Source organism: Psammomys obesus, unplaced genomic scaffold (assembly GCF_907164565.1).
Source record: "Psammomys obesus unplaced genomic scaffold, mPsaObe1.curated_primary_1811, whole genome shotgun sequence".
NCBI lineage: Eukaryota > Metazoa > Chordata > Mammalia > Rodentia > Muridae > Psammomys > Psammomys obesus.
Window position 1 is genome coordinate 29,882,729 of NW_026585895.1, and position 27,094 is coordinate 29,909,822.

At 38.3% G+C, this 27,094-nt stretch overlaps 2 protein-coding genes across 12 annotated transcripts in view; one reads left to right on the top strand and one right to left on the bottom strand.

The window, feature by feature from the left end:
* Prpf40a (pre-mRNA processing factor 40 homolog A) overlaps positions 1–2,817 on the top strand; it is a 46,923-nt gene extending 44,106 nt beyond the window's left edge. For all 9 annotated transcript variants that reach the window (XM_055600152.1, XM_055600143.1, XM_055600145.1 and 6 more), the window contains one exon: positions 372–2,817. In XM_055600152.1, coding sequence (XP_055456127.1) covers positions 372–464 — 93 coding nt within the window. In that variant the 3' untranslated portion in view covers positions 465–2,817. The remainder of the gene's footprint in view (positions 1–371) is intronic.
* A 2,905-nt stretch (positions 2,818–5,722) lies between these two features.
* Positions 5,723–27,094, bottom strand: part of Fmnl2 (formin like 2) — a 286,190-nt gene continuing 264,818 nt past the window's right edge. Inside the window, exons 16-27 of one of the 3 annotated variants that reach the window (XM_055600035.1) lie at positions 25,519–25,643; positions 24,674–24,876; positions 23,126–23,360; positions 22,142–22,210; positions 21,956–22,036; positions 20,557–20,686; positions 17,951–18,114; positions 17,018–17,119; positions 13,662–13,760; positions 12,640–12,763; positions 9,092–9,138; positions 7,639–7,754 (exon numbers count right to left, since the gene is read on the bottom strand). In XM_055600035.1, the coding sequence (XP_055456010.1) occupies positions 7,716–7,754; positions 9,092–9,138; positions 12,640–12,763; positions 13,662–13,760; positions 17,018–17,119; positions 17,951–18,114; positions 20,557–20,686; positions 21,956–22,036; positions 22,142–22,210; positions 23,126–23,360; positions 24,674–24,876; positions 25,519–25,643 (1,418 nt within the window). In that variant the 3' untranslated portion in view covers positions 7,639–7,715. Of the gene's footprint in view, positions 7,755–9,044; positions 9,139–12,639; positions 12,764–13,661; positions 13,761–17,017; positions 17,120–17,950; positions 18,115–20,556; positions 20,687–21,955; positions 22,037–22,141; positions 22,211–23,125; positions 23,361–24,673; positions 24,877–25,518; positions 25,644–27,094 lie in introns of all 3 variants that reach the window. The other 2 variants (XM_055600034.1, XM_055600033.1) reach the window with 2 other exon arrangements.

Genomic DNA, 27,094 nt, shown 5'->3' on the forward strand with positions numbered 1-27,094 from the left:
AAATTTATAATATTAGCAAAGAACATACTGCCTAGGAAGTAGGTGCCTGGCTTCCATTAAGTAGGAATGTTTCATTTGTAATTGTTTGAAACGAAAGAAAGAAGTATATACTGTTTTCCTGTTTACATATTTTAATATTAAACTTAAGCATGCCTATATAAATTCCCTGTCTTAGCATTTTTTCTTTCTTCTAGTGACATCCAAGGAATGCTTAATAACCTGTTGTTGGGCTTTGGAGCAAAGCATTAGATTTAATACCCTATGAAATGTCTTTCTGTGTCTGAAATTTCATATCTACTTTGGAAACTACTTTCAGTTTTTAACATTTTCAGGGTTAAATTTAATTGTAATTATGTTGAATGTCTTTTCAGGGTAACTGGGATACTTCTGGCAGTGAACTGAGTGAAGGGGAATTAGAAAAGCGCAGAAGAACCCTTTTGGAGCAACTGGATGATGATCAATAAATTATACCAAATATATGTTTATAGTATGATTTAAAGTCTAATTCAGACCAGGGATTATTTTTAGTTCAATTTACATAACACTGGGTTTTAATTGTGTCACAGGAAAAAAAAAGTGCATTTATGTATTGTTATTGTGGACTTTATAAAAGCAAAGGAAATTGAAAATAACTTGATTCTATATCAAGAATCATATTTTCCTACGGTCATAACTGTCTTTCTGTGACCCTTGCATAGGGCACTGCAGGATGGATTAAAAGTGGCAATTTACTGATAGCTGCAGACGTCTCTACTTTGTTCTAAGTCATGAGGTGATTTGATTTCCTTTATAGAAGGTGGATTTTGAAGATACAATGAAAATTTTTTGATAATGTAGTACAAAAAAAGCACCAGCATCCTATGATAAGACTGCTTTTTTGTGCACTACTGAACTAGTTAAAGCCCACGTGATCTTTGATGGTGAGCTCTTAAGAAATAGGTGGTTTTGATGGAAACTGTAGATCTTTAACTATAGCAGTGGTAATGAGCACTGCTGTAATAAAGCCACCATTATTTTTTATGAAACATCTGAATTTTAAAAAGGCTTATGAGGGCATTATTTTGAGCATCTATTTTGAGCTGATGTTTTGAAAAAGCTAACATCAAATCAAATTTTAAGTTAGTTTAAATATATTGCCTTAAGGACCTACTAAAGAATGTGCCACCAAACTTTTGAGTGATAATTAAAATATCCTTGTAGGGGTAAAAAAAATCAATGTTGACTTAAACATTTTCCTTTAATTTTTAATCCAGTCTTTCTCTCTCTCTCTCTCTCTCTTTTTTTTTTTTTAATTTCATTGAGGAGGTTGTAAATTACCTTCCTTACTCACTGAAGTATTGACTTCATGGTACATATTCTAAAGCATTTCTGATTTCAATATTTTTGTACATTTTTATCTATTATTAAACCTTCTCTTGTAGTGTGCACTAGTGTTTATTTCTATATAAACTACTCAGCTCTAAGGAAATTGTATGATCATTTTCAAGATAATAAATCCCTTAAATTTTGTTTCACCCTACCCATGGTAGCTACATTACTTTCCTTTTTTTAATATTTATGAACATCATAAATCAGTGCATTTGAGGTCCTTAAATGTGTTTTCACATATAAATTTCCTATGGAATATTTTAGAAAGGCAATGGCTTAAAGATAGAATACTCTTTACATACTAACTTTTGAGGGTTAGTAATGTGATTTATACTATTTCCTTCGGTGCAGGAGGTTTTGTTGTGGTTTTTTTGTTTGTTTGTTTTAAGTAAAATTTAGCACTTAGTCTTTGGCATCATCTTATGGATTATCTTTGTTCTTTTAATTTGGACATGCTGAGATTGTCTCTTTCAAGTTGAGATTTAGATAAAACATAAATTATTTTATTGCCCTTTAAATGAGTTGGGACGGATCAGTACAACCCTTTTTCCATCCTGTCCAGTGTTTTAATAGTGGCCACTGTTTAAAAACTCAGAAAAGGGGAGCTATTTTGTTTAAACTTCTCATTGCCATGTCATTTTCTGTTGAAAAATAAGACATGACTTGTTGAAAAGATCATTATCTTTGAGAAAATGTTATGTAATCAGATTGCTTGCTTGAATTTAGTCTCCCATTGTATGTTACTCAAAATACATGACAACTGGCAACAGAATTTCCTTGAATTTAATTTTCAGAGGTCCCAAATTTAACAGTAGTCAAGATTGCTAATCAGTCCAAGCACTTGACATGGAGGTCAGAGATAGTCTTTAAATCATGCATATGATTTTTGGAGGTAAACCAGTAATGTTTCATAAGAAAAATTAGAATCTGTAAAACATGTTTTAATTCCACGAATAATGATTTTTAAAGTACACTTTCAATTTTTGATATATTTGAATAAAAAGCTATTGATGTGTTTTAGCATGTCCTCAAAATAGATTTCTGTATTTCTTATAATTTCATCACATCTTCAGAGCCCTGTAAAACATAGATTATAATATATCCGTGCAGTGAGCCTATGCAAATCAGACACAGCAAGCAAAAAAAAAAAAAAAAAGAGTGGATTCTCTTTTTGATTGAACAGAATTTTTTTTTTTTTTTTTTCTTTTCTTTTCTTGGAGACATGGTTTCTCTGTGTAGCACGGGCGGTCTTGGAACTCTATAGGCCAGTCTGGTCTCAAACTCAGAGAACCGCCTGCCTCTGCCTCCCTTCTTGTAAATGTTACTGTGAATAGATCAATATTATAGCAGAACCCTTTTGATTTAAATAGAAGTTTTATATCAGTGTATTGAATTTTGACTTTAGGAACCTGGAAATGTAATATCCTTGCTATAAAACATGTAAATCAAGTCTCTTCCATTGTCTTCTTTATCCCTTCAAACAAACTTTAGTTATTAGAAAGGTTTAGTGTAAAGGCACAGGTGATGAGAAGGTCCTAAGTCTTTGGATATTTTAAATCCATTAGATGATGTTTCTACATCTTCATTTTGGCAAAAATTGACATATCTTTGAATACTTGTTCTTCTAGAGTTGAACCTGATTTACTCAAATGGGAAAGCATTTAATACATTTATATATTTCAATTAAGACTAGGACTCTAATGTTGAAACCTTATTTTCCTCAGCATCACTAGCATTAAACTTGGTAATATATTTAATATCAAGCAAAATATTGACTTCAGATATTTGCTCTTATCTTCTTGTATTCCATCACTTCTGGTGTTGGAAAATTTTGTTCGAGAAGTTAGTATGACCAATTCAGCATGAGTATTGTAATCTTCCCAGATGAATTTAAATAATGTGACAGGTCCATCAATTTTACTTTTTAAAATGTTACTATTTTTTTCAACATGTTAAACTTTGGCTAGTCATGATTATGTCACCTTTTGGATTTTTGCTAAGTGGACCTGATGTTCCTGGAGTACCATTTAGAGTGGCAATAGCAACTAAAAAGTCCATATGTGTTTTTCTGTGAACTATGTGCAGTTTGAGACTAGTGCACTACTTTTATTCATCTATATGTTTTACCTCAGTGCTAAAAGTGTTCATTAGAAATTTTTGCATTCAGAAGAGAAAAATGAGATTCACACATTGGAAAGGGTTTAAGTTTACAGAATTTTAACATAAAATGATGTAAACTTAAATGTACATTTTAAAGTTTTTAAGACAATCTAATAGAAATAAAAACAAATTAGACTAACTTCTTAAATGTATTTTCCTTTGGGAATCTCAGTGCCAGATAAGATTTTTAATTTAACACCTTTTTCCTCTAGGTTAAACACACTTTATTTACAAAAAGAAAAAAAAAATGATGCTGTGTTTTCATTCTATGTTTCTGTTCATGACACATGCCAGTCTAATGATTATCATCGTCATCCTTTGTGTTTAAGTCCTTCATTTATTCTGATGTCACAGGTAGTGGCTGGGATTTAATGGTTTCATTCACTACGATGTCTATGTGTTCTTTAGAACTGCCTAGCACTTAGCAAACACGTAAAATATTGACATACATTCATCTAACACTGTGGTAGTGTTCCATCACCCACACTAAAGGGCTTTAAGAGGCATCACTGCAGTTAAGTCATAAAACTTAGAACTGATGCCCCATCCATAAACTACATTTACAATAAGGTCTAATGACTATAATTTAGGGAGTGTCGAAAGGCTGAAAATGAGGAAACAGAGACTTGTAAGATTCAAAAAATTTAGGCTTATTTTAAAAAGGGATGAGAGATGTTAGCACTGTAGCACTCCAGTTATTGGGGCTCATTTTAAAGTGAGAATGAAAGATGACATACACTTTGCTTACCTGTCCTTTTTTTTTCCTGGTCTACATTCCTTAGTAAGATACTATTCCTAAACCTGCTGAACTCACAGCTGCATTTGAGATTGGGTGGATTCTAAGTTGAGGCTATCTCATGTGATTGATCTTTGACAGTGATTATCCTAGTGCAGTTAATGTTTACATTTCAGAGAAACAGGCTAGCCACAGCCCTGCTCTTCTGTCTAGGCAATGGAGCAGATCCATTCAAGCTAAGCCATTTTTTGATACTATGCTATTATTGTTACTAGATTATCTACTTGTTACTGATAAACTTTCTGTTTGTTTTTTGGCCCTGACTACTAACATTTTGGGTAGGTGTTAGTCTTCTTGCCTTCCTCTACATCTGAACAGAGGACTTGTTCAAAAAGGTGAGTAATTGGGAAAGGTTTCTCTTTTCTATGTAATCAACAGATTTTTACTTCTGTTTATATATTTTCCTGATGTATGGAACCTCGTAGCTTTAACAGTAGACCTTTTGTAAATAGAAAAATGGCATATTTTATTAAATAAGTTGGATTTGTGTCGCCGCTTTTCTTTAAGTCTCTGCCATCCTGCCCACAGCAGTTCTCTGCTCTGAGTTTAAGTGCTCACAACCCAGTTTTCAGTGTAAAACCCACTTTGCTTAAAAAGTTAAGCCTTACCCCCTCCAAAAAAAAAGGCTATCACTACAACCTCACACTTGATCGTTCAATCTTTTCATAAAAATGAATGCTAACAACTTTAAAATCTAAATTTAACTAAAATCTAAATTTAAATTTGTCAAGTTATTTTACTAGGTAATTATTGAGATAAATAACTAGTCCAAACAGAAAGAATATTATCAAATATTCTATAGACTAGTATTATAAAGATATCATCTGCCTTTGGGAAATTTGGTGTCTCCAACAAAGAAAATATGTTGAATAAGAAAGCAGTGTCAGTAATGAATATTAAGTAACATTGTATGTCCAGCAGAAATTGACTCAGAAAGTCATAGAGTGTTGCAGTAAATTGTGTTTCTGTATTAACACTGGGCAAAACATATTTAATTCTGGTTAGGGGTAAGAGCACTTGCCTACCATATGCAAGGGCCTGTATTGGAGTCCCAACAAAACAAAACAAAACACTGCTAACAAGAAGCATTAAATCTAAGCAAATCTTTCTTGGAGCTTTACTGCTATAGTTATGGTCTGAAAATATTCCAAATATAGAGTGTTTATTATGACATTTTAAGAAAGTCAAAGGCCTTTTGACCATGACAGCGTGTGGGAAACTGGGTGAAAGCCGCTTGTGTTCTTGGCTTGGGCATATAACCTTTTTCTTTCCCTTTTCTTTAAGTAATAAGAAAGCAATTTTTCTAAAATATATTATCTCTGAATTCTAAGCTCAAATAGCAACATAAACAACAAAAACAACATAAAATACAGAAAGGATTACAACATATGACAGAATAGTAGTGTAAATAGTTTATTTGCTCAAATGGCATGAAAAGACCAGAAAAGTAACATGAATTGCTTTTATAAAACATTTCTATATTGCTAAGAAGCAGGCCCATTAATAGACAAACAGAAGAATATGCCAACATTACTGTCCATTTGTACACTGGGAAATAGGCTTTTTTTTGTTTTGTTTTGTTTTGTTTTAGCAAATGCACCCCTTTGGAAAACAGCTAATTTGTATGAAAAACAAAAAAGGTCCAAATATTTGTGTGATACCATGATCAAGTTAATATATTAATATATTCATCATTAATTGACTCAACAAAAAGACAACAATCTTGGCATGTTCTTTTTTAACTACACATATGTGAATGTGCCGGCAGGTTTAAAAGGGATCTGTAAATAAGTATACTACTGTGAAATGTGGTAACTGACTTTTAAACTGTCCTTGTAGTTAAATATATATATTTTAAAAAACAAACTATAAGTTAAAGTAACATTCAGATTGTGTAGCATAGGCTGATGCATTTTTAAACAATATTTACAGTATTACCTAGAGGCTTAGGTAGGAATTAAAGAGAAGTGTAAAAACCATAAAAAACTGCACCAATCTTATAGCAAAATATCTGTACATTTTAAAAGATCATATAACTACACACCCATGAAAAAGGGACCTTCACCAAGGGGTTCACATGAACACAAAAAATTTGGTGGTTAAATACTATACAATAATTTTTACAATTAATATACTGATGTACCAACAAGGTAAGCCAGAAGCAGAATATGTGTTATGAGAAATACAAACTGAGCTTCAGTCCAGTCTTTGACTTTGGATTGGATCAAAATGCCTTGCCAGTGAGGAAGTAAAAATAGTAACTTAGTTAACCATTTAACCCTATCACATATAATTTAAACTTAATTTCAATGTTAATTTTGTACAGTTTAATTGGAATTTCTGATAAGTGAGAAATACACAAAGCAATTCAGCCTTGATAACTTAATGTCAACTGTATCAGTATTTAATTTACAAATGGAAAAAAGATCTTTTGATTGTCAGAAGAGAATAAGGCCAGGTTTCTAACATTACACTAACACTTGTAACCTTGAATGCTTACTGATAGAGTTTGTGTTAAATTCTCCCTGACAAGGCACCAATTTCTATTTTAAGGATTGACCCATAATGGTGCTCAGATATCAGAATACTGATTACTGAGATGTTAATTTTAGTGCTAATTCATGATTATATTTGTGTTATTAAAAGCTGCCTCTAACTCAAGAACACAGTTCTGCAAATAAGGCCTATTCATTGTTTTAGGCCATCTTGCAGTCATAAAGGGAATGCCTTTGTTCATGGTACCCTTGTACAGAAACAACATGTGACAAAACAGACTTAAGTGACTTCTAGTGGCACTGTAGTTGCATCCTGTTTATACTTTGCTGGAGTTTAATGATAAAAGGACTTAATTGTGTGCCAGTTTCCTTCTCCCTTGTTACAAGTCCTTAAAAATAGAGTTGATGAATATGGCTCAAACACACAATTTCTTAGAAGACTTCTCAGCAAAGGAAGCCCATAGCAGACACATCCCTGTTATTTACAAGTTACCAGGAAACCAGGTTGGGATATAAGGGACAATCACAATGGCAAATAATGAATTTAATATGAAATTTACATTTTGGTTAAAAAACTGAGCAACATACTGGTGTAAAAAGTCAAATCCTATTGCTTTGATTAATCTGAGCAAGTTACTTCCAATTTTAGGCACTTGTTAACAGGGGTTAAAAGAAGAACCCATCTTTAAATTCTTACGTGTTTACTAAATCTGAGCCCTTAAGGAGTATTTCATTTGTATTGAAGGCTGCAGCTAAATGGTAGCACATATAGTTCACATCGGCACTTTCATGTACACCCTCTTCTCTTGAAGGCTGGTCTCAAGGTCACATTGTTATTTCTGCACCATTAACAGAACGCAAGTTCTGATCATCAAAGCGCCGCCTCACACTTCGTCTCACCGCATCGGCCCGTCTATATGGTTGGTTTCTAAGATCTGTAAAGAGGAAAATGCCAATGAAATGACAACAACCTCAAGTATGTCTTAGCAAGACAAAGGCCAGTTGGCAGCCAGTCAAAGCAGCTTGTGTAGAGTCAACTAACAGGCCCTTCAAACCCATTGAGCATTCAACCAAAGATAAATATTTGCCTTCAATATTTACAGTTAAAATAAGATATAATGCTGGTAGGATGCTGAGACTTAGAGATTATTTCTATCACTGTCAATATCTTGGCTAGTTGAAATACTTAGAAATGTCTCCAATTAATGGAACAGCTTAGTCCTGGAGTATCAGAAATGATTACAATAAACTTTTACCGCAAAATTAAAAAAAACTAAACTAAGACAGGAACTACAGAACTAGGTTCTATTGCTTATACCTCTTTAGATAGCTGAGGACAGTTTTTCATGAATTATACTAAATACCTCACTCCTTCAATAGTCTGCTGCCAACTATTATGCTTGTACTCCAATCTACATGGGAAAGAGGTCAGACTCCAATTTTCCAGTCTATTGCTAATGCAAGGCAGAATATTTGACATTTAAAAAGAATGCTGCAAATGAGTAATTCAAATTAATGCAGTGTATTCTGGGTGAAAGAGGCATTGCTTTAGTGGGATGAAACAGGAATTTTTAGGTAAACACTCTTAGTGTGAGGGCATGCTTTCATAAATATGACTGATAGTAGCTAGCATGCAGCCTTTTGGTGGAGTTAAGACATGATGAAACAAGGTTTCTTAATTTTTCCCTTTAGTATTAACATTATTTAAGTTGATAGTTTTCATGGAAATCAATAATTGGTGAACATTTCTACAGGGGAAAAAATCTAACTGGACTCCAGACCTCTTAAATTTGTCCCCAGTAATACTACCCTTTAACTTCTGGCTCCTAAATAACTACAAATTGGCCCTTTTCGGTCAAACCAAAACAGTTATTTTAGCCCTCTCAAAAAGTGGTTTGGGGGTCCTTATATTAATCATTTGTAAAATTCCCAATCTCTGAGAAGCTGTGGCTCACCTTCCCTAGCCACTACCCACTGTGTCTACCTAGATAAACCTGGTGTTATGTAGTAACTTGAAGACAAACATGGATTAAGAGAAGCAGGTAGAATCAGCAGCTACTTTGCTGTCACAAAAGAATGTGAAGGCCAACTGAGAAAGGCACACATAACTCATATGAGGTACAAAGACTGTTAAGATTGTCACCAGTATTACCCTTAGCAATAAATAAAAACCACTGAACTGCATATAGGAAAGAGGAGGAAGCTAAGTAAAAAGTGATGCTTGCCAGCTCTGTGTATCCTCCACCACCGGTGTGCTAGAAGAAATCCTTACCCTCGAGTGAACATTTGGAAATTTAGTGATATTATTCTTCTTTAAGGCTAAACAGAAAACAAAAACACAAAATGATGGTTAAGTAAAAATGGGATGAAAACAGAAAGCAACTCAACTTAGTGCTTTAACATTGCTAAGCTGGTTAGCTAACAGAGGGTGTGGGCCTTACTACAGGTGGTGGTAGGTTAAACAAGGGAAGGATAAGCACCTTCCCACCCAGCGTGATCACCCAGGTTCAAGCTGCTTTGAAAATTGGCTCCAGAAAGATAGACCACAGTCCAGCAACAAACAGCCAAGCAGATGAAAGTTTTCAGCCTGTTAATGAACACCGGTGGTTAACTGCAGGACAGGCAATGACAGTGACATCTTTTGATTCAAAGACAAGCACACCTAGCAACTACAATACATAGAATAGTTGTGTCACAAAACACATACCCAGTTCCATGTCATCTCAGTAAAGGAGACAGTCAATGGCTATTGACAATTGGCAGTATGTTCTTTGTCTCTCTTCTAAGCAACTATGCGTAGACATATTTGCTCCTTTTTAAGCAAATACTAAGCCCAGGAAATTACTTGGACAAGTCTTATACCTCCCCCTCCTGTTTTCAAATTTTATGAAAAAAGGCTGATTTCCAATGGTAAGTATACTATTTATATTTCTACTGCCACTGTCCTAGCAAGCAGGTCTAGCTGTGACCTCCTCATCACCAAACAGTACTTTGGTTTGACATGGAACAGAGTTATTAGTGAAGGGATATGAGAAAGACAGTGGGGAGCTCTTTAGTCTTTGCTTGTACCTCCTGCCTTGCATCTCTGCTCTACTATGGAACTGCTGATAGCCAAAATTGGGCATGACAGTGAATAGAGGTCACCTGCCCAGGGCAGTGCTGTGGGTCCATGAATTGCTGATGTCAGCGTTTTCAAGATCCCCCCCCCATTTTAAGGGTTCCCAGCACAAAACTCACATTGAGTTCCAACACACTTTTAAGAGTAGGAGCTGAGAAAGGCCCAATTTGCAATTGTCTTTAGTCTTTGTGTAAAAGAAGCTTTAGAACCTTTCTCATTTCAATACACAGGACAGATGATTTTATTTTTTTAATACAGGCGGGGGACATATTGCTATGGTTCAGGTGTGGAAGTCAGAGGACAGTTTGCCAGAATTGGTTCTTTCCTTTCACCATATGGGTACAGGGGCTCGATCTCACGTGTCAGCTTGGTAGCAAGCACCAAAACCTGCAAAGCCATCTCGTTACCTGCCCCTTTCATTTTCTGACCACATCTTTAAAGTACATCATTTTATTACCATGTTAGCTCAGCATATGGATTTTGAAGAAAGATGTTATCAGTAAACCTGCTAAAGCACAGTAAATATGCAATAATTACTGGTCTTGTATTTAACTGCTGGTTGTCACTTTGCATTCAAATGTATTAGCCCCAAAGTCGATTTATTCTGAAAATTTCTGCAAGTGGTTCTATTAACTGTCATCCACCTCCATTAGCATTGCAGCACTGTGGATCATACATATATTACGTTACTGAAAGTGGCAGTGAGGGTACAGTAATGACCAAAACAAAAGAATGCAGCATGAAGACAACACATGTAAAATGATAACATTCCATGCTAGCATAGTCCTAAGACATGAGGGTGGCAATAAGATTTAAAAGCAAAAGAAAGAACCTTGTAGCAACCTTTTAATAGTATCAGGTGACAAAGAGCAATAGTTTAGTAATGGTATTCTTCAGTGAGAACAGGTTCGCAGAAAAACCGAGACCCACGCTTGGCGGTGCGAGCAGTAAAGGGCACAGTCTTCAGCACTGCATTGAGAATAACAGCCAGAAAATAAACGAGTAAAAAGGCGGGAACTATAGCATTAGTACATGGTTAGTGTAAGAGGAAGGGTAAAAGAAAAGGCAGTATATAATCCAGTTCATTAACATCAGAACATTAAAATCTGGAACTTTGAGGGTAGGGAGTAGAGTGAAAATTACTCCAAGGAAAAACTATTCTGGAGGTGGTCTTGGTTCTTTTTGTTTTTGAGGCAGGAGCTCAAATATACTCTAGTCAAGGATGACCTTTAATTCCTGACCTTCCTTTTTTCAGTACCCTAAGTACTAGGGTTTCAGGTGTGTGCCACTATGGCCAGCCTGTATTTTTGAGTTGAATGCTTCCCTAGTCTCAGGTTAATCTTGCTGTAGCACTTAGGTGTTTAAATTGATAGAACATCCATTTTTACTCTTGCAGAGTAGATATTCCCCCAGTGCAGAGGAGACAGAAATGTCCCACAAGGGGACTCTGCAAGCCACTGCGTAGTGCATGCTAACACCATTAAGCACATGTGTTCACCATGAGAACAGATTGCTGTTTTCACTAGTCACTCATTTAAGCTGCTTTAATAATAGGGAAGGAATTCTTTATTGATTTTAAAAATCTAAGCTATATATCCACTTAATTTCCCTGTGTTTGGGATAGTCAAAAAGTTCTGTGGTTTTAGAAGTTTGACATCCCCATTCACAATGCTCAGTAAGCTACAAGAAAATTCAATAAATTATATTTTTGGAAATCTGAATAATAACTACACACTTCGTATTAAGGAATTGTTTAATTTTGAGTGTGATTATATTTTGGCTTTGTTTATAAGCATCCATCTTCATCTTTAAAAGGTGCATACTTAAATATTTCCAAATGAGGTTATAGTTATGGGAATGCCTGAAAAAGACCCAGGGGTTAGACCTTGAGGAGGAGGATAGGAGCACTAACATATACGTGTAACAAGATTGACCGTAGTTTACTGTTGAGATGGGCGAGGAGCAACTCCACACATCATATAATTGTCTATACTTGAGCATATTTTTAAACCTTACCATTAGAGCAAAATGCTTTAAAGTATCTTAGCTGATAAGTATTCATATGCAAAAGACATTGAAGAAAAGTCACTTACTGTCACTGCTAAACAAACCAGTAGCCTAAGTTACCATCCTGATCAGTAAGAGGCAGTATAAAAACCTGTACAATTGGTTCAAGCTGAAAGCATTAAGCTAGAGAAAACTCCAGCTAGGTTAGCTGATATAGGTCCTCTGAGATAGAAGCCTATAGATTCATCCAAATGAAAGTAATAACTTGCTGTTACCATACTCCTTTTATTCCTTTGAATGAGTAAACAGATTTTTAAAGTGCATGCCAGGGAAACCTATATTGATTGTTAGTACAGAGAATGGATTCTCCTGCATTATTTATACTAGGCAATCATATAGGAGTGGCCACGAGGAGAAAAATGGTAGAGTGTGACAAATTGGTGGGAAAGTTAGGGAAGAATACCTACTGGTCCCCACAGGTACAGAAGGGTCAAGATTGTCCAGGGTGGGTGGCAAACAATACCAAAATGTACTTCTAACCCTAGTTTTCAGTCTGGCTACATAATTGTTAATCTTATTAGCTCAACTGAAGAGCTTGCCAGCTATTGCCAAACGGGACTGCAACAACTGTGTGTGGTCCCACTTCCATGGGGCAGTGTGATCACTACAGACCATGAAGACGAAATACCCTTTACCTGTGATAATGTCTTCAATGGCGCCATCTTTTCCTTCATATACATGTCTGTTATCTTTAACTTGTCGTCTTCTTAACTCCGCAATTAACTCTTGCTGCTGCCTCTTTGATTTATGGGAAGGAGACTGAGAAGAAAGGCAGAGATTGATGATGCCAGTACCCATCTGGGTTTTTAAAAAAAAAAACTCAAAAGTGTTCCTGAGCTTTATATTGAACATCCAACCCTACAGACACCACCATCCCAACATTCTGCTTAAATGCCAGCCAGGAAGCTTATAGAAGAAAACAGAAACTTTAAGCTATGAACACAAAGCCCAACTGGGAAACAATATAAAAGGTGTGTGTCTGTATGTGAACAGGTAATACCTACCTTACTTTTGAAATGAGTCTTTCACTGACCTGGAGCTCACCAAGTATGACAGGCTGGTTGGCAAGTCAGCTCTATCTGTCTTTACCTCCACAACTTTGGAACTACAAGCATCCACCACCATGCCCATGCCCAGCATTTTTATATGGATGCTGGGGACCAAACTCAGGTACTCATGCATGCAAGGCAAGTTTCTTATTGACTGAGCTCTCTCAGTCTGTTGTAGGATGGATTCTGTGGCCATAGAGATAGCTGATAATAACATTTCTCATACCTTGCAGCAAAAGCCTGCAAGCAAGCCTTCATGATCTTTACTCATAATGTTGTCCTTCATGAAATGCTTCCTTCCAACAACCCTCCTAGTATTGGTGGAGGTTTGTACCCATGAACACCATGGAGCCTTTCCTGGTTCAAAGCCCTGATCATCAGATAATCTTGTATGGCTTTTCTGAATATACAGCTAAATTCTTGATTTCTGTTAACTTGGAGGTGCTTTACAAATACTCTCTTTCATTTTGGAAGTTGTTGAGTGAAGTGATGAATTTTTTTTCCCACATGCCATGGGAAGGCAGTGGTCAGGATCTTGCACAGGTCAGCTCATACCCCTTTTTATTTGTGCTTCACTCAGGCCTCTCTCAGAAGCAGAAAATTCTTACCTTTGGGTCCTGCTGCTCCATCAGGGCTTCTTGCTCCAATAGTTTTTCCATGAGAGCTTGTTCCTGCTTTTTCCTCAGCTCATTTTCCTCTTCTGCTTGCTGGGGAAGTACCATTTTAAAATAAGATTGAAAATTGCACAAATGGAAATGATGACAGTTAAGGTTTCTTAAAGCCATTATTTGAATAATCCACAGTGGTTTGGGAATTAAAGTGAACTCGGTAAGATCCTTCATGATCACATTCCACTCTGATTCTGTGTTTACCGAATATGAGTCTTCAAACTAGCTGCTAAGCTACACCTCAATTAGAACTTTGCTGATGATTCTTAACCTGCACAAATAATTTCTGAGCCCCACCCCTCTAACCACTGTTTTCAATTATTTTCAAGTGAGACTGTATTACTTCCAGAATCTTCCCACCTAATAACAGCTTCTCTGAAAGCTTTTGCTGGAGAAAAACTCTTATTTCCCTGGGTTTAAAGTCCCTTAAGGGCCTTACCACAACAGGATTCTTGGTTTCTCCCTACATCTCTCCAAATGAGTCAGAATGACTGATCTGATAACTTGGAAAAAGAAAAAAGAATGGACCCTGTTCTCTTGGGTACTCTCTTGAAGTCTTCCCTGCCCAAGAGACTTTTGTTGATCTACAAACTGATGAAATGGTCTTCTGTCTGGTTTAGGAATTGAGTATAATTTACAAGTGTGAGTCTGCCAATAAGGCTTACATTTTGATGTCCATTTCTCTTTTAAAACAGTCTTATTTCATGACTATCTCATATATGTGTATGTGTGTGTTGCTTTTGTTATTGTTTCCTTTTGTCTGATATAAAGGAAAAATAGCAGTGTGTTAACTCAGTATCAGTTAACTTCCCATGATGCACCATGGAGAGCACCATGCTAGAACACTGTTCAATATATGTAGGACAAAGTATTCTGTAATATCACTATGCAGCCTTACCACAGCAGCTACAATGACTGCAAGGAATAAATAGTAAGGCAGAGGAGCACACTTATAGACAAGCTTGACCACACTATCCCAAAGATCACTGAGGGCAGCTTCTTTTTACCTCTGTTTCACAGATGTCCCAACTGAACCCTCAGGCTCTGAGACCAATCCCAGTATTTCCCAAGTTGTTTTATAATTTTTACATACAATTTCTCTTCTGACCTTAGGCTTGGAAATTTTCTTATGAAGAAATGCGATTATAGCACCTCACAGAAAGGTGACTGTAGTACCTCAAAAGAGCCTCTGGGGACATCTCTGCAGCTCATTAAGCATGACTACCCCCCTGCCACCCCCAGAGAACTACAGAGTACCAGTTAACAGCAGCTGGAAGGCAATGGCTTCCTCAGCATACCATCCCTGTGCATTCTCCCGCTAAGGAAACTTTCCTTATGCTCTTAGCTTATGACAGGACTCCACGATTAAAGGAGGTAACTATTAACCCCTGCACACATGTAGCCAATCGGCAGCTTGGTCTTCATATGGGGTACCTGGCAAGTGGGGGGGAGGGCTTTTTCTAACATAGACTCTATTGCCTGCTTTTGGATCACTTCCCTCTGGCAAGACTGCCTTGCCGGGCCTCAAGGGATGAATATATGCTCAATCCTAGTGTGAACTGATGTGCTGGGGAGGGCTGATTCACGGGAAGGACTCCCCTTTTCTGGGGGGAAAGGGAGAGAGAAAGGGGAGGATTGGAAGGTGAGGTGGGAGGGTGCACCCTTGGGAGATAAAGTAAATAATTAATTTTAAAAAGAGGTAATTATTTTAATCTGAGTGATAGGTACAGGAATGAATCTCCAAAGCCATTGGCCTCTACTCGTTTTACAAAAATTCTTTCCTCATACTTCCATAGATTTTTTTTTCCAAAAGTTTTCATAAACTGCTCAAATCCTTTCTTTAAAATACTTTTCTTTCCTCAACCAATAAGACCAATGTTAAACAGAAATAAATCCAGGTAATAGTTTGCTCTCAATATTTGTAGATTCCTCATCCATGAGTTTAATCACATAAATTGAAAATCTTCAGAAACTTCATCTTTACTAAACAGTGACAATGATTGTCTCATTTCTTAAATTAATACAACTATTTGCATAATATTGACATATTGGATTGAAAGATAATGTATCCCATAGGCTCATATTTTTCAATATTTAGTCCCTGGTTGCAGGAACTGTTTGAGAAGTGTCTTAGTCACTTTTCTGTTGCCATGAAGAGACACCATGTCCAAGGCAACTCTTGGAAAAACCATTTAATTGGAGGCTTGCTTACAGTTTCAGAGGCTTACTCCAGTTTCCTCAAGGAGAGGAGCATGGTGGCACACAAGCATCATAGAACTATGTGAGTGAGGCGTTTACATATTGAAATGTAAAGAGAGAGACTAGGCCTCCCAAGGGCTTTTGAAACCTCAGAGCCCATTCCCAGTGACCTCCTCCAACAGGGCCCCACCTCTTAATCCTTACCTAACAGCTCATCAACTGGTGACCAACCGCGCAAATACATGAGCCTACTGGGGCCAACTGTATTCAAACCAACACAGGAAGGATTAGGAGATGTGGCCTTTTTGCAGGAGGTGTCACTGGACTTTAATGTTTCTAAAGACCATTCCCAGTGTGCTCTCTGCCTCCTGATTTGTGTATCCAGATATGAGCTTTCAGCTTTTGCTCCAGCCCCCTGTAACCATGCCTTCTGGCCACCATTATAAACTCTAGGACAGTAGCCCAATTAAGCTCTTACTTTGTAAGCTGCCCATGGCGTTTTATCACAGCAATAAAAAAGAAACTAATACAGCTGGTGTATGAGTTAAAATGAATCTAGAGATTTAAAATGTACAGGAGGATACGCACAAGTTATATGCAAGTATACATAGTATCATTTTATGTGAAGGAACTAAATAGTCTCAGAATCAGGTATAACCAAGCTTCTGAAACCAAACCCCATAGGTACTAAGTCTAAGAAGTCTCACAGCTCAGTCAGGTCTATACACAGCACATAGGTTCTCTCTGATGTGAGTCACAGACCCATCAAACAATTCTATGTACCTGTGGATTTTCTATGCCCTACACCTTGCCCTTCAACCTTCAACAGTCAGTAGTAGGGCAGTGGTGGCAATGGAGCAGATATGCATTTGCATTGGCTTTTTTATTTAGTCCCACACATGGCTCCATGAGAAAAATGACCCATTATGGCCTGAGGGCCCTAAAAGCACTCAGCCTTAGCAGGGTCAGAGATTAATCACCTAGATCTTCTGCCCAAGGCCAGGGAGGCCTCTGCAGAGGAGCCAGGTCACAAACACTTCTTGGGGAGGGTATCTGTTGGGAAAATAGAGAAGGATATAGAGTGCTCTCATACTAACCTTGTAGGCTTTCACAAATCGAACAAAGACAGGGAAGAACACAGAGGGTGGTGTTGTCTTGGGGTTTTCGCCAAAATACTTCACCACATCATCAAAGGCATCCTGGAAAGAAGCAAATTTTTCTTGAATCTCATTAGATCCACTACTGAAACCAGATGCTCTGGGCCAGACAAGTAAAACAGAGAAGTTTGTTCTGATGCTTCTGTGCTGCCATGTAATTCTCTACATCACCTCTAATACCTTACTAAAGGTAATCAGAAAAGTACATACTGGGGCACAAAAACTCACCTCTAGGACCTTCTGCTTTTTCTTCCCCAATCCTATGTTACTGCATGCACATGCACACACACATACACACACACACAAATGAAGTATTTCTTCCACAAGCTTTCTAAAGCCCATGAGTTGGAAGCAACTCTGGAACTAAATCCTACGTCTCTGATTCATACTCCTTGCAATATCACCATGAAAAATGATATTCTCTTCTGTGGTCCATCACAACCTCAAACCCAGAAGCTATCATTGTCTGCCTCCAGTTCCTGAGCACTCCACCTCCTGTTCTGTAATGGTATACACTACACTCTGTTCTAGGTTTACTTATATACCAGAGATACTAGGGTGGTAGAGGAATATGAAGTCTAAGAGCTACAGAAACCTTAAACTCCAGGAGTATTGCTTTGGGAGCCCAGGTCTCGCGTGTGCCTCGCATGTTGCAGACCTGTGCTAGAAGGAATTTAGGAACAAAAGGGCTTTTACAGAATAGCACTTGGAAAAGGAACTTTCGAGGAAAACGAAACATTAGCTACATATGAAACTGACCCACTAACAGTAAAATAAATAAAGACAGACAGACAGATAGACGATGCGCCATTACTTTCCCAGCCCATAGCCTGTGCCCTGGGTGCCCTAAAAGAGAGTGCACTCTCGGGCTACCTGAGCAATCTTGGCATCATCCTGCAGTTTCTTCAGCTTGCCCTCATTGTGAAGGATGAACTCTTTCAGCAGGGTGTTGTGGTCATGCATAGTATATTCCCTCTTGGTTAAATCCATTCCCCTCTGCAGCTCCTTGACATCCAGCAGAACATTTTCAAGGGAGACTGATGGAGAGAGAGCGACACATCAGGGAACTTCTGCTGAGCGGAAGTCCAGCTGCTGATGCAATTTCTCAGTACTTTGTAAGGTTCACTTAGGGCCCTTACAACCAGCTCCCACCTTTAGTCAGAGATAGCCTTTAATATGGGTAATTTATGAAATTCCAAATTCCACTATCAAATACTACAACAAATTCTTCATACCCACTAATCCTACTGTTCATTAGCATACTTTGCCAATGAGGAAAAATGACCTAAAGTTCTATGGCCTGACCTGAGTCACACAGTTCAGATAGCAAGGGAATAGGAAAATAGTCTAGCCTCCACTTCTTGTGCTGAAGACCAAGGTTCCATCCCCATCCAGCTTATTGGTTAATTATAGGTTCAAATAGGCCCATGATTTTTTTTTTTTTTTCTTTCTTCTAATCCTTTCACTCACTCTGGATACTTTTGCGCTCCTGTAACTTTCCAGCAGAGGGCAGAATTTTACCTGCTGAACTTTGTTTGCATAGACTACTAAGACTCCAAAGCAACCTTGGACAGTTTTTTGTTAACCCTTTCTTGCTTCAAAGAATTTGGAATGAACCTTGCAATAGTGCCACCACCCAGAGCAAGCATACTTCTGAACTTTTATGAGCCACTTTCCCCAGAGAATTTGGTCTCAGCTTTGTTTTCCCTGTTCCTCAGCTTTGTACCTGGATGAGATACAAATCAGTATGTGTATTCTCCCCTTAACTAGACCTTCACAATTGTATTCCCAGTGCTTCCCCCTCCCCCCAGTTGTGACCCCATAATACTTCTGACAGTGCCAAGTACAGAGAAAGAACTCAAAACTGCTGATAAGCGAAGGAGCAGCCCTATCTGACTACATTATGGGCATATGTGTTAGTCATTTAGCCTAGGTACCAGATCAGCCAGTGAACGCATCAGCCATTTTATTTTTCTCACAGGCTTTTGTCAAAGAAAAAAATCTCCTCACCAATCTACCTGTGTTATTACTTACTAAGGTAGAATCTTATATTAGGAAAATCTGACAAATCTATGGGAGTGTAGCACACAGTATTCTTAGAATACAGAAACAATGGTCATTTCACCTGGCTAAAAGTCTGAGGTTACTTCTAGAATCTAATAATAGTTTATAATAAACACTAGTTGCTGATGGTTCAGTGTTGGGGGTTGGTCTGAATGTTTGTATTTTGATGCTAATTACTGGCCCTCAAGATCTGGTTAATGCTCTATCCTTGTTGTGTAAACCTGCCTAAGACATTCTTCCTGATCAGTTGATCAAAAGGCCTGTACCTGGGCAAAAGGTTTTCAGGCTTTGGGGACAGGAGGATCATGGGGAGGAGACAGTACAGAAAGGAGAAAGAAGCATGCCAGGATAGGTTAGCGTGGAGAAGGAACCATATGGGTCAGGAGAAAGACTTTGAGGATGGCGTGGATGGTGAAAACACTAAGATGAAAAATATAAGCAAGGATTTATAAAATTATGGATGGAAGGTAGCCCAGATAGGAATGGTTAAGGAGAAGGATGGCATTGGATAGGGATGGATGGACAAGTTATTGAAATAGCATAGGTAGAAATTATCTGCCCGGCCCAAGGTGTTATAAGGTAATTATAAAATCTAACAGGTGTCTGTGTCTTGTTGATTATGATAGCGGGCTAAATAATACCACCGTAACAATTATAGGGCTAATCATAAACTTATACAGCCTGATACCAATTTATTTTCAACAGATTAAGAAAATTACAATATGAAAATCACAGCCTATAACTAACTCCAGGATACATTCACATATCATTTTTTGTTAACCCAAATATTCTTGTGAAAAGACAGAACATTGGCTGTCATAAGACTTTAGAAGTCTTGGTTTCTGGTCCTGATTTTATCACTTTCCCCAGGTCATTTGGCCTTGCATAGGATAACCTCCACAAATGATCTTACCTAGAATATGGGATTGCTATTATCTTGTACAACCCAGCTGTTACAATTACATATAATTTAAATAAGAACATGTTAACTGTCAAAGCAAAGTAGCAACCAAGAAATACTGGTAGTTTACATACGATGCCTAGAAGTGCCACACCTGAGAAGGTGGAATTCCATGAAATCAAACAAAGGTATTTTTATTTCAGGAGTGACTGTTTCCCATCAGCATATCTCATCCAATAGCAAGAGTACAAAAGGGATGATGGATGAGCATAGAAGAGGCACATCACAAAGACCTGGACCCTTAGAGAGAAGACACTTACAGAAATTACCTACAGGCCTACAAACACCTGCTCACGAGCAGTGGCTCCTTCCCAGCACATTCCAGTCTGAGAGGACTGACACACAGATCCTGCCTTGTGCAGCGGATTCTGAAGAGTGCTTCAGCAGGGCATGACTCCCTCATAACTACGATATTAAACACCCCAAGGTAACACTGACAGCTGAAATTAAGTACCTGCAGCAGCTTTTTCCACATAATGAAGCTCATTATAAAATAGGGTAACTTGTTGATACTTTTCTTTTACGACATTTGATATATAGTGCAATAGTGTTTGCTTTCGGTCTGTTGACTTTGTATCTAAGAGCTGAAAACAGAAGGGGATATGGGTTAGGTGCAATAACAGAATTGCAGAAAGGGTTGGCGAAAACATTCTCAGAGGAGACTCGAGAGTCAATGTATTCTGGAGAGAACCAGCCCATTGGTGCTTAAACAGCTTGAGGATGTGCTAGATGCCAGGGGAGACTGAGGTAGGAATGCTTCAGGTCTTCATCTTTCTTCATCTACAAGAATTCTCCCTGTCCCCGCATCTGCTACCCACCTACCTCCCTTAGGTCAAATGTGAAAAGACTCCAGATGCCAGTGTTCTTCAACATAAGAACCAGACCAGAGATAGAAGCTGGAGCCAGCAGGGATGCTCAGTGGCTCCAGAGGCAGCAGGTTGTCCCTCATTCCCAGCTATGATGACCCCAAGGAGCAACAGCTGGCTCTATATGTCTGGTCATTTAGAATCTATGAGCTTTACCAACCTCAAACAGAAAATATTAATGAAAAAAAAAAACAAAAACAAAAACTATCTCTGTACTGACTTTTTTTGTGTGATTATTTGATTACATAATACCATGAAGCAATTACTTGAAAATAATAACATAGTACAAGGCATTACAAGTAAACTCGACATGATTTAAAAGTGAGGGGTCATGTTTAGGGTAAATCTGTACACTACACTACTTTATACAAAGGAATTGAGCATTTGAGATTTGGTATCCTTGAAGGTCCTGGGACAAATCTTCTAACAGATACCACTGAGAGGTGTCTGTGAGTGTGTGTGTTTTATGACACTATCAATTAACCATGCCTCCCTTGACTTGGAAGCCACAGTAAGCCTGCACAGCCTGGACATGGATGCATGGAAAATAACTTTGCAAAGGACTGCACTTTGCCCATGTAGAAAAACAGAAATTAGGTATATGTGCAATTATATTCTACTGTTTCCTAAACAAAAGTATCTACTTGTCTGAAAAGTCTTCCCAAGTACTTAAAAAAAATTAGTTCACTGTATTAACTGTTATCCTAGTCATTTTTCCATCATACTGGAATTTGAGATTATTGTATCAAATAATATGCAGTACTTATAATTCAGCTACTTGAGGAAAGATTTCTAGAAATGGAAATCTGGGTGAAGGCTGTAAGTCCTAGGTCCTTCATGTCAAGTAGTGTTTCAGAAAATTTATACCAACTCTCCTTTCTCCAACATCCCACCTCACCCATCCCAGAACAGACCCTCTCCTTCCACAGCTTAGTCTCTGCAGCTGTATGTTCTTCAAGGATCTCATGTTCCTTTTAGTTCACATACCAGATCTAAACTCTGAAGTTTAAAACCATAAACTGCTCCTCGTTTGCTGCTATTCATATAGTTTCCGAGGGCCAAGATGATCTGGAAAAGCAAGAGAGAAAAGGGTTCATCAGGACAGCCTTCCAGGTGCTGGAAGGCAGCTGGCAAGTCAGCTCTCCATGAACATAACGAGAAAACTGCACTTGCCTCCAGAATTTTCTTGAGCTTCTGAGATGACTTGATAGAGACAGATGCTGCTATAATTGCATGAAGTTGCTGAATTCCAGTCAGAAGGGAAAACAGGGGAAAGACTGTTAAAAACGGCAAACTGGAAACTAAGAGCTCACTATGCCTTAGGTAACCTTAGCATTGCATGTTCTTCTCAAAAACTCTTTACGGACAAGCAACATGGAAAATCGTTCCTCTGTAGCCAACCCCTAACCAGTAAGATCTCAGAGTAGGAGTTACCAGCCTCTTCTGACATAATTCAGTTCTGGGTGCAGCCATTCTGATCATACACAATTTATACTTTTAGGTCAACAGAGATGTCCAAGAATATAAAGGGTGGGAGATAGTGGAACGGCAGCAAAGTAACACTCTCTAGAATGTCTCAGACATGGTTTGAACACATATGCTACTGTAATCAATAACTAAGATTTTTTGAGACACATTACCAAGGACAAACTGACATTTTTTGTTTTGTTTTATGTTTATGACATTCCTAAGTCTCTGCCACTGACACAGGGAAGGTAGCTACTATTTATCTGTACATCGCCCCAATCTACTTAAGCAAAGTCCCAAAGAAAAAACACCCTCTGGTCAAATCAGTGCTCCTAGAGATCTCTTGTGGCTGTTCACTAAAGAGATGGAGCTATTTTTAGGAATCAGAGTCACATTTCCAGTCTTGCCAACAAGACTTGTTTTTAGAGTCCACTGTCCTTGTTTTATCTGAAATGCAGAGGATACTGACAGACATAGAAAACAAATATTTGGGGGGGGGGAGAGAACAGTCATATATCTTAGATTTGGATTCACAATGTAAAAATCTGGGCTGAAGTCCAAATGTAATCTAGAAAGTTCTGGAAGGACTCTTTGGACCCCATATTACACTGAGTGTAATTCAGAGAGGTATATAAAATAATAGCGGCTCTATCTTTCCATACCCCTCCCTGCCAGAGCTGGTCAACTCACAGGGGTCAGCATCTGAATGCTTTCTGCAAAGTTCCCAATGAAGGCCATGATGGTCATCTTCTGCATGAGCCGCTCAATCTTACTGAACTGCATCATGAAACGGTCCTCATCTGACAAGTTCTCTAAGGGTTTCCTCTCTCGCTCGTAGAGCCGAAGCACTTTCACCTCATTTTCAGTTGGCAAGAACCTCATCAAACATTCAACAAAGTCAACTGGTAGGGTCTTCAAGTCAAACCTGAAATAAGTGACAGGTCAGTCCAGTCCACTTCTTCCACCAAGTCAATAGGCCTTGGATTCTGGCAGCTATACTATGGAAGTCCCATCCAGGTGCTGAGGCCCAGTTACACAACTGATAACCCAAAGCATACTCAGTTTTTGGTGCTGTTATCTTAGGGCTCCAGGGTAACTATAGTCTTTAAAAATCAAGAGTAGGGAACAGCAGGCAGTATTAAGGCTGGAGCACAGGGCTAGCACTGCATGTCCAAAAACGGGGCTTTAGACATTGGGAAGTACTCCAATCAAAGAGATCAGCACCACACGGTTATAGAACAACTGGTGGGTTATGTTAAGATGTTTCTATCATTACTTTGCTCTGGAGACAAACTCAGTCAAATTCCTGTTCTATCCAGACAATTTGTATATAGGTACATACAATCTTTGCTCAGCAAAACAATGAAATTTCCCATATAGTAGTATGGCAAACAAGGTAGACGAGATTAAAAACCAGACTGACGCCATGTTTCAATGTTAGAAATCAAAAAGGATTGCAAAAGACTATCAGATTATGACCCTCGCCGAAGACATAAAATAAGAGCAAGTGATCTCCTAGGGTTAGGTAAGATCAAATACTGTAAAATGTCAAATTATGAAAAATAGTTTCCTAAAACAGCAATAACGCTTATCACTTGACTACAAGAAGAGTGGGAAGATTTTTCTGATAGATAAACAAAACCATTACCTTCAGTGCAATTTATAAATTAAGAAACAAAAAAAAAAAACTTGTTTAAAATGACCAAAAAGTACTAAGAGCAATAGAATTCATATTTCTCTTGTAATGAATTAAAACATGCACCTGTATCATATTTGCAAGTGGTATTGCCCTGTATCCAAAAGGTGCCATCAAATTAGGATTCAGCAAATCTGGATACAATCCAAATCCTGAAGAGAAAGCTGTCCTCTTTCCCTTTCCTTAAGCTCTACCCCAGCCAGCTCTTTTATGGTAGCACTGCCATAGGCTTATAGACAAGAACAGAGGAAGACAATAAGTGCTGTCCCTATCCAGATGTTCTCATTCGGAGCTGACAAACAGCAGGGGTGGATGTGGCACTTCCCAGGGGACCTTCTGGTGCAATGCTTGGTGTGATCATATTAATCTCAGGCGGTAGCACACAAGAAATAAGGGGAGCTCTCAAGTGTGAGTCCCAAGAGTTCCTCCATCTTTGCACTGAGATCTTGCCCCCTATTTCTGCTCTCTGCTGATTTGTAACCTATTTCCTTCATTAGGCTGAGCTTCCTAAAATCCACTTTCCCAGGGTGCCATAAACTTACACATGAATAGCTTTACATATCTCGTCAGCAGACTTTCCAGCTTTCCTTAATGTTATGGCAAGATTTTTGGCTCTATTTGCTTCTAATAATGTCACTTTACTTGACCCCTTCTGTGTTATTTTCTGCTTGCTTGAAGAAAGATCAATGGCAGGACCTTGGGCTTTTGTTTTGAATATTTCCTCAAATTCGTCCACATTTAAATCCTAGAGAGGACAAGGAGGACATTGGCAAATTGGGTCATACATTAAAATTAAGTCATTCTCGGTTAGAAAAAAAAACTCATCATTTAGACATTCTCTGAAGCAAAGATCCATTCTGCTGAGTGCTTATTCTGCATGGCTTGCTGTACTTTTCCTGTTTTTTTTGTTTTGTTTTGTTAGAATGCTCCTACCTCATGGCCAGAAGTGAATGTCCAGAGAATTACTGACTCTAACAATCCAATTCAATTGCTTTTGAGAATTGGTTTACACAGATATCTGTCACAGGCTAAATCCATGAAACCAGATAATCACTACAGTCACTGAGTCCTTAACCAGCATAGTTCAATAAAGACTGTCTATGTTCATATTAATTAAAGGACAGGGTTGTATCAGACATATATTTTGTGGCAAACACTAAGAATATGCAAAACCATTATTTTAACTTAACTTGTTAGACATAGTTTTGGAAACCTCTTATAGAATAATATACAATTTAATTTTTGGATAGTGCAAAGCCATTTCTTCTTTGTATTAGAATACAGAAACATTAGATCTCTGTCAGTGATGCTTACAGGCAAGCAGGAGAGCTTCTGTCACTCTACAGTAGAACATGTAGCTCTAGTTTATAAGCAAAGAGAAAGATACCTCTAGGATCCGCTCATCATCGATTTCATTGAAGACTGTGCCATTGATCTGATTTGGCTTCAGAGCAACCCAGTTAAACACTGGCATTCTGAACTTCGTCTTGATTGGTTTCTTAATTTTCACAGCTGAAGATGTCAGAGATAATGAAATTAAGACCTGTCTAGAATCTTATAACCTTCAGGAACAATCAGACAACAGTCCTTGCAGATGACACTTTAACACTGGAGGAAGATGGCAAGAGGCACCCGGGTGATGCTAAATATAGAGGGCACCTGGTCTTGGCCAGAGCCATTCAAGGTCCCCATTTGGTTCCCTGACACTAAACTGTTATAAAACCTGTCTAGGGGTTAGGAATTGAGTTTACTGAGGCCATTAGACTACTGCTTTCTAGTTATAGTATTAGATAATGTGATTAGATAGCAGAGGAAAAATACTACCCTAAATTTTGATGCCTTCAACTCGTGTTCCTAAGACATATATTTACAAGTAAGCTTTAAAGGGTGGTCAGAGACTGCAGAGGACTGCCTAACCCACCAGGAATAGCAAATAAAGAATGATGCTCTTCAGCCAGGAAAATGCATTCCTGTGGGTGACTGTGATAATAAGATCACAATGGCTGCTAAGTCATTTCCAAATACACGAAGGACCATCAGTGACCTATATCTAAGAACAGTGAAGAAGACAGAAGGGGTACGCAGAAATAGTGCTCCTTGAGAATGCCAAAGTCCCTTCTCTCCTTTTCAAAGGAGTCAGCTGTTGTTATCTAGACATTGTCAGTGAACTTGTTAAATGTACTGAAATAGAGAGGATGGGATCTAATATTTATGGGCTAAGGGGAATGCAAACACCTCTCATTTTGAGAACACAACCATAAAAGATAAACCGTTTACAACTCTGTATCTTATTCTACGTCATAAACAAGGCTTTCCAAACCACTTATATATATATATATATCCCTATATCTGTCCAGGGCCCCACCTGTCCACAGTAAGCTTCAATAGTCACCATTATTAGCAGGTAAGGGGAAAGAAAGTTAATGCTCAGGACAGAACAAAACAAAGACAGCCACCTGAGCTTTTATTTGGCAGGCTACCTGCCTCCATTGATGTTTACTGAAAAGGGAGGCAGCCGGTGCCTCTCATTCCTCCAGAGTTACAAAGGCCACAGAATGAGAAGGAATGTCATCAGATAAATCCACACAGAAGCATGCAGCAACACAGAGACACAGCTCTTGCCGAAGTGGGCTTTTCTATGCGGAACCCTCATCCCCATTATCAGCAGGGTTAGATTCCTGGTCACGCTGACTTTTTGCCTACCCTGCCCAGGAGAACCAATGTCCGATAGAGACAAAGGCTTTCTCTAATAGGGCCCTTCATCCGCAAAGGTGGTAGTACGGAGATGATGGGGGAAGTATCTCTTCAACCCCTAAGAAAATTTTTCCTGACTTCAGCTAGGCACAGAGAATAGGAGCTAACAGGGCCTACGGGTTTTGATGGTACACACTGTGACCCCAGGATTCAAACTATAGAAAGTGGCTTTAATGGGTGGTTGTTCCACACAATAGTGCCGCAGACAG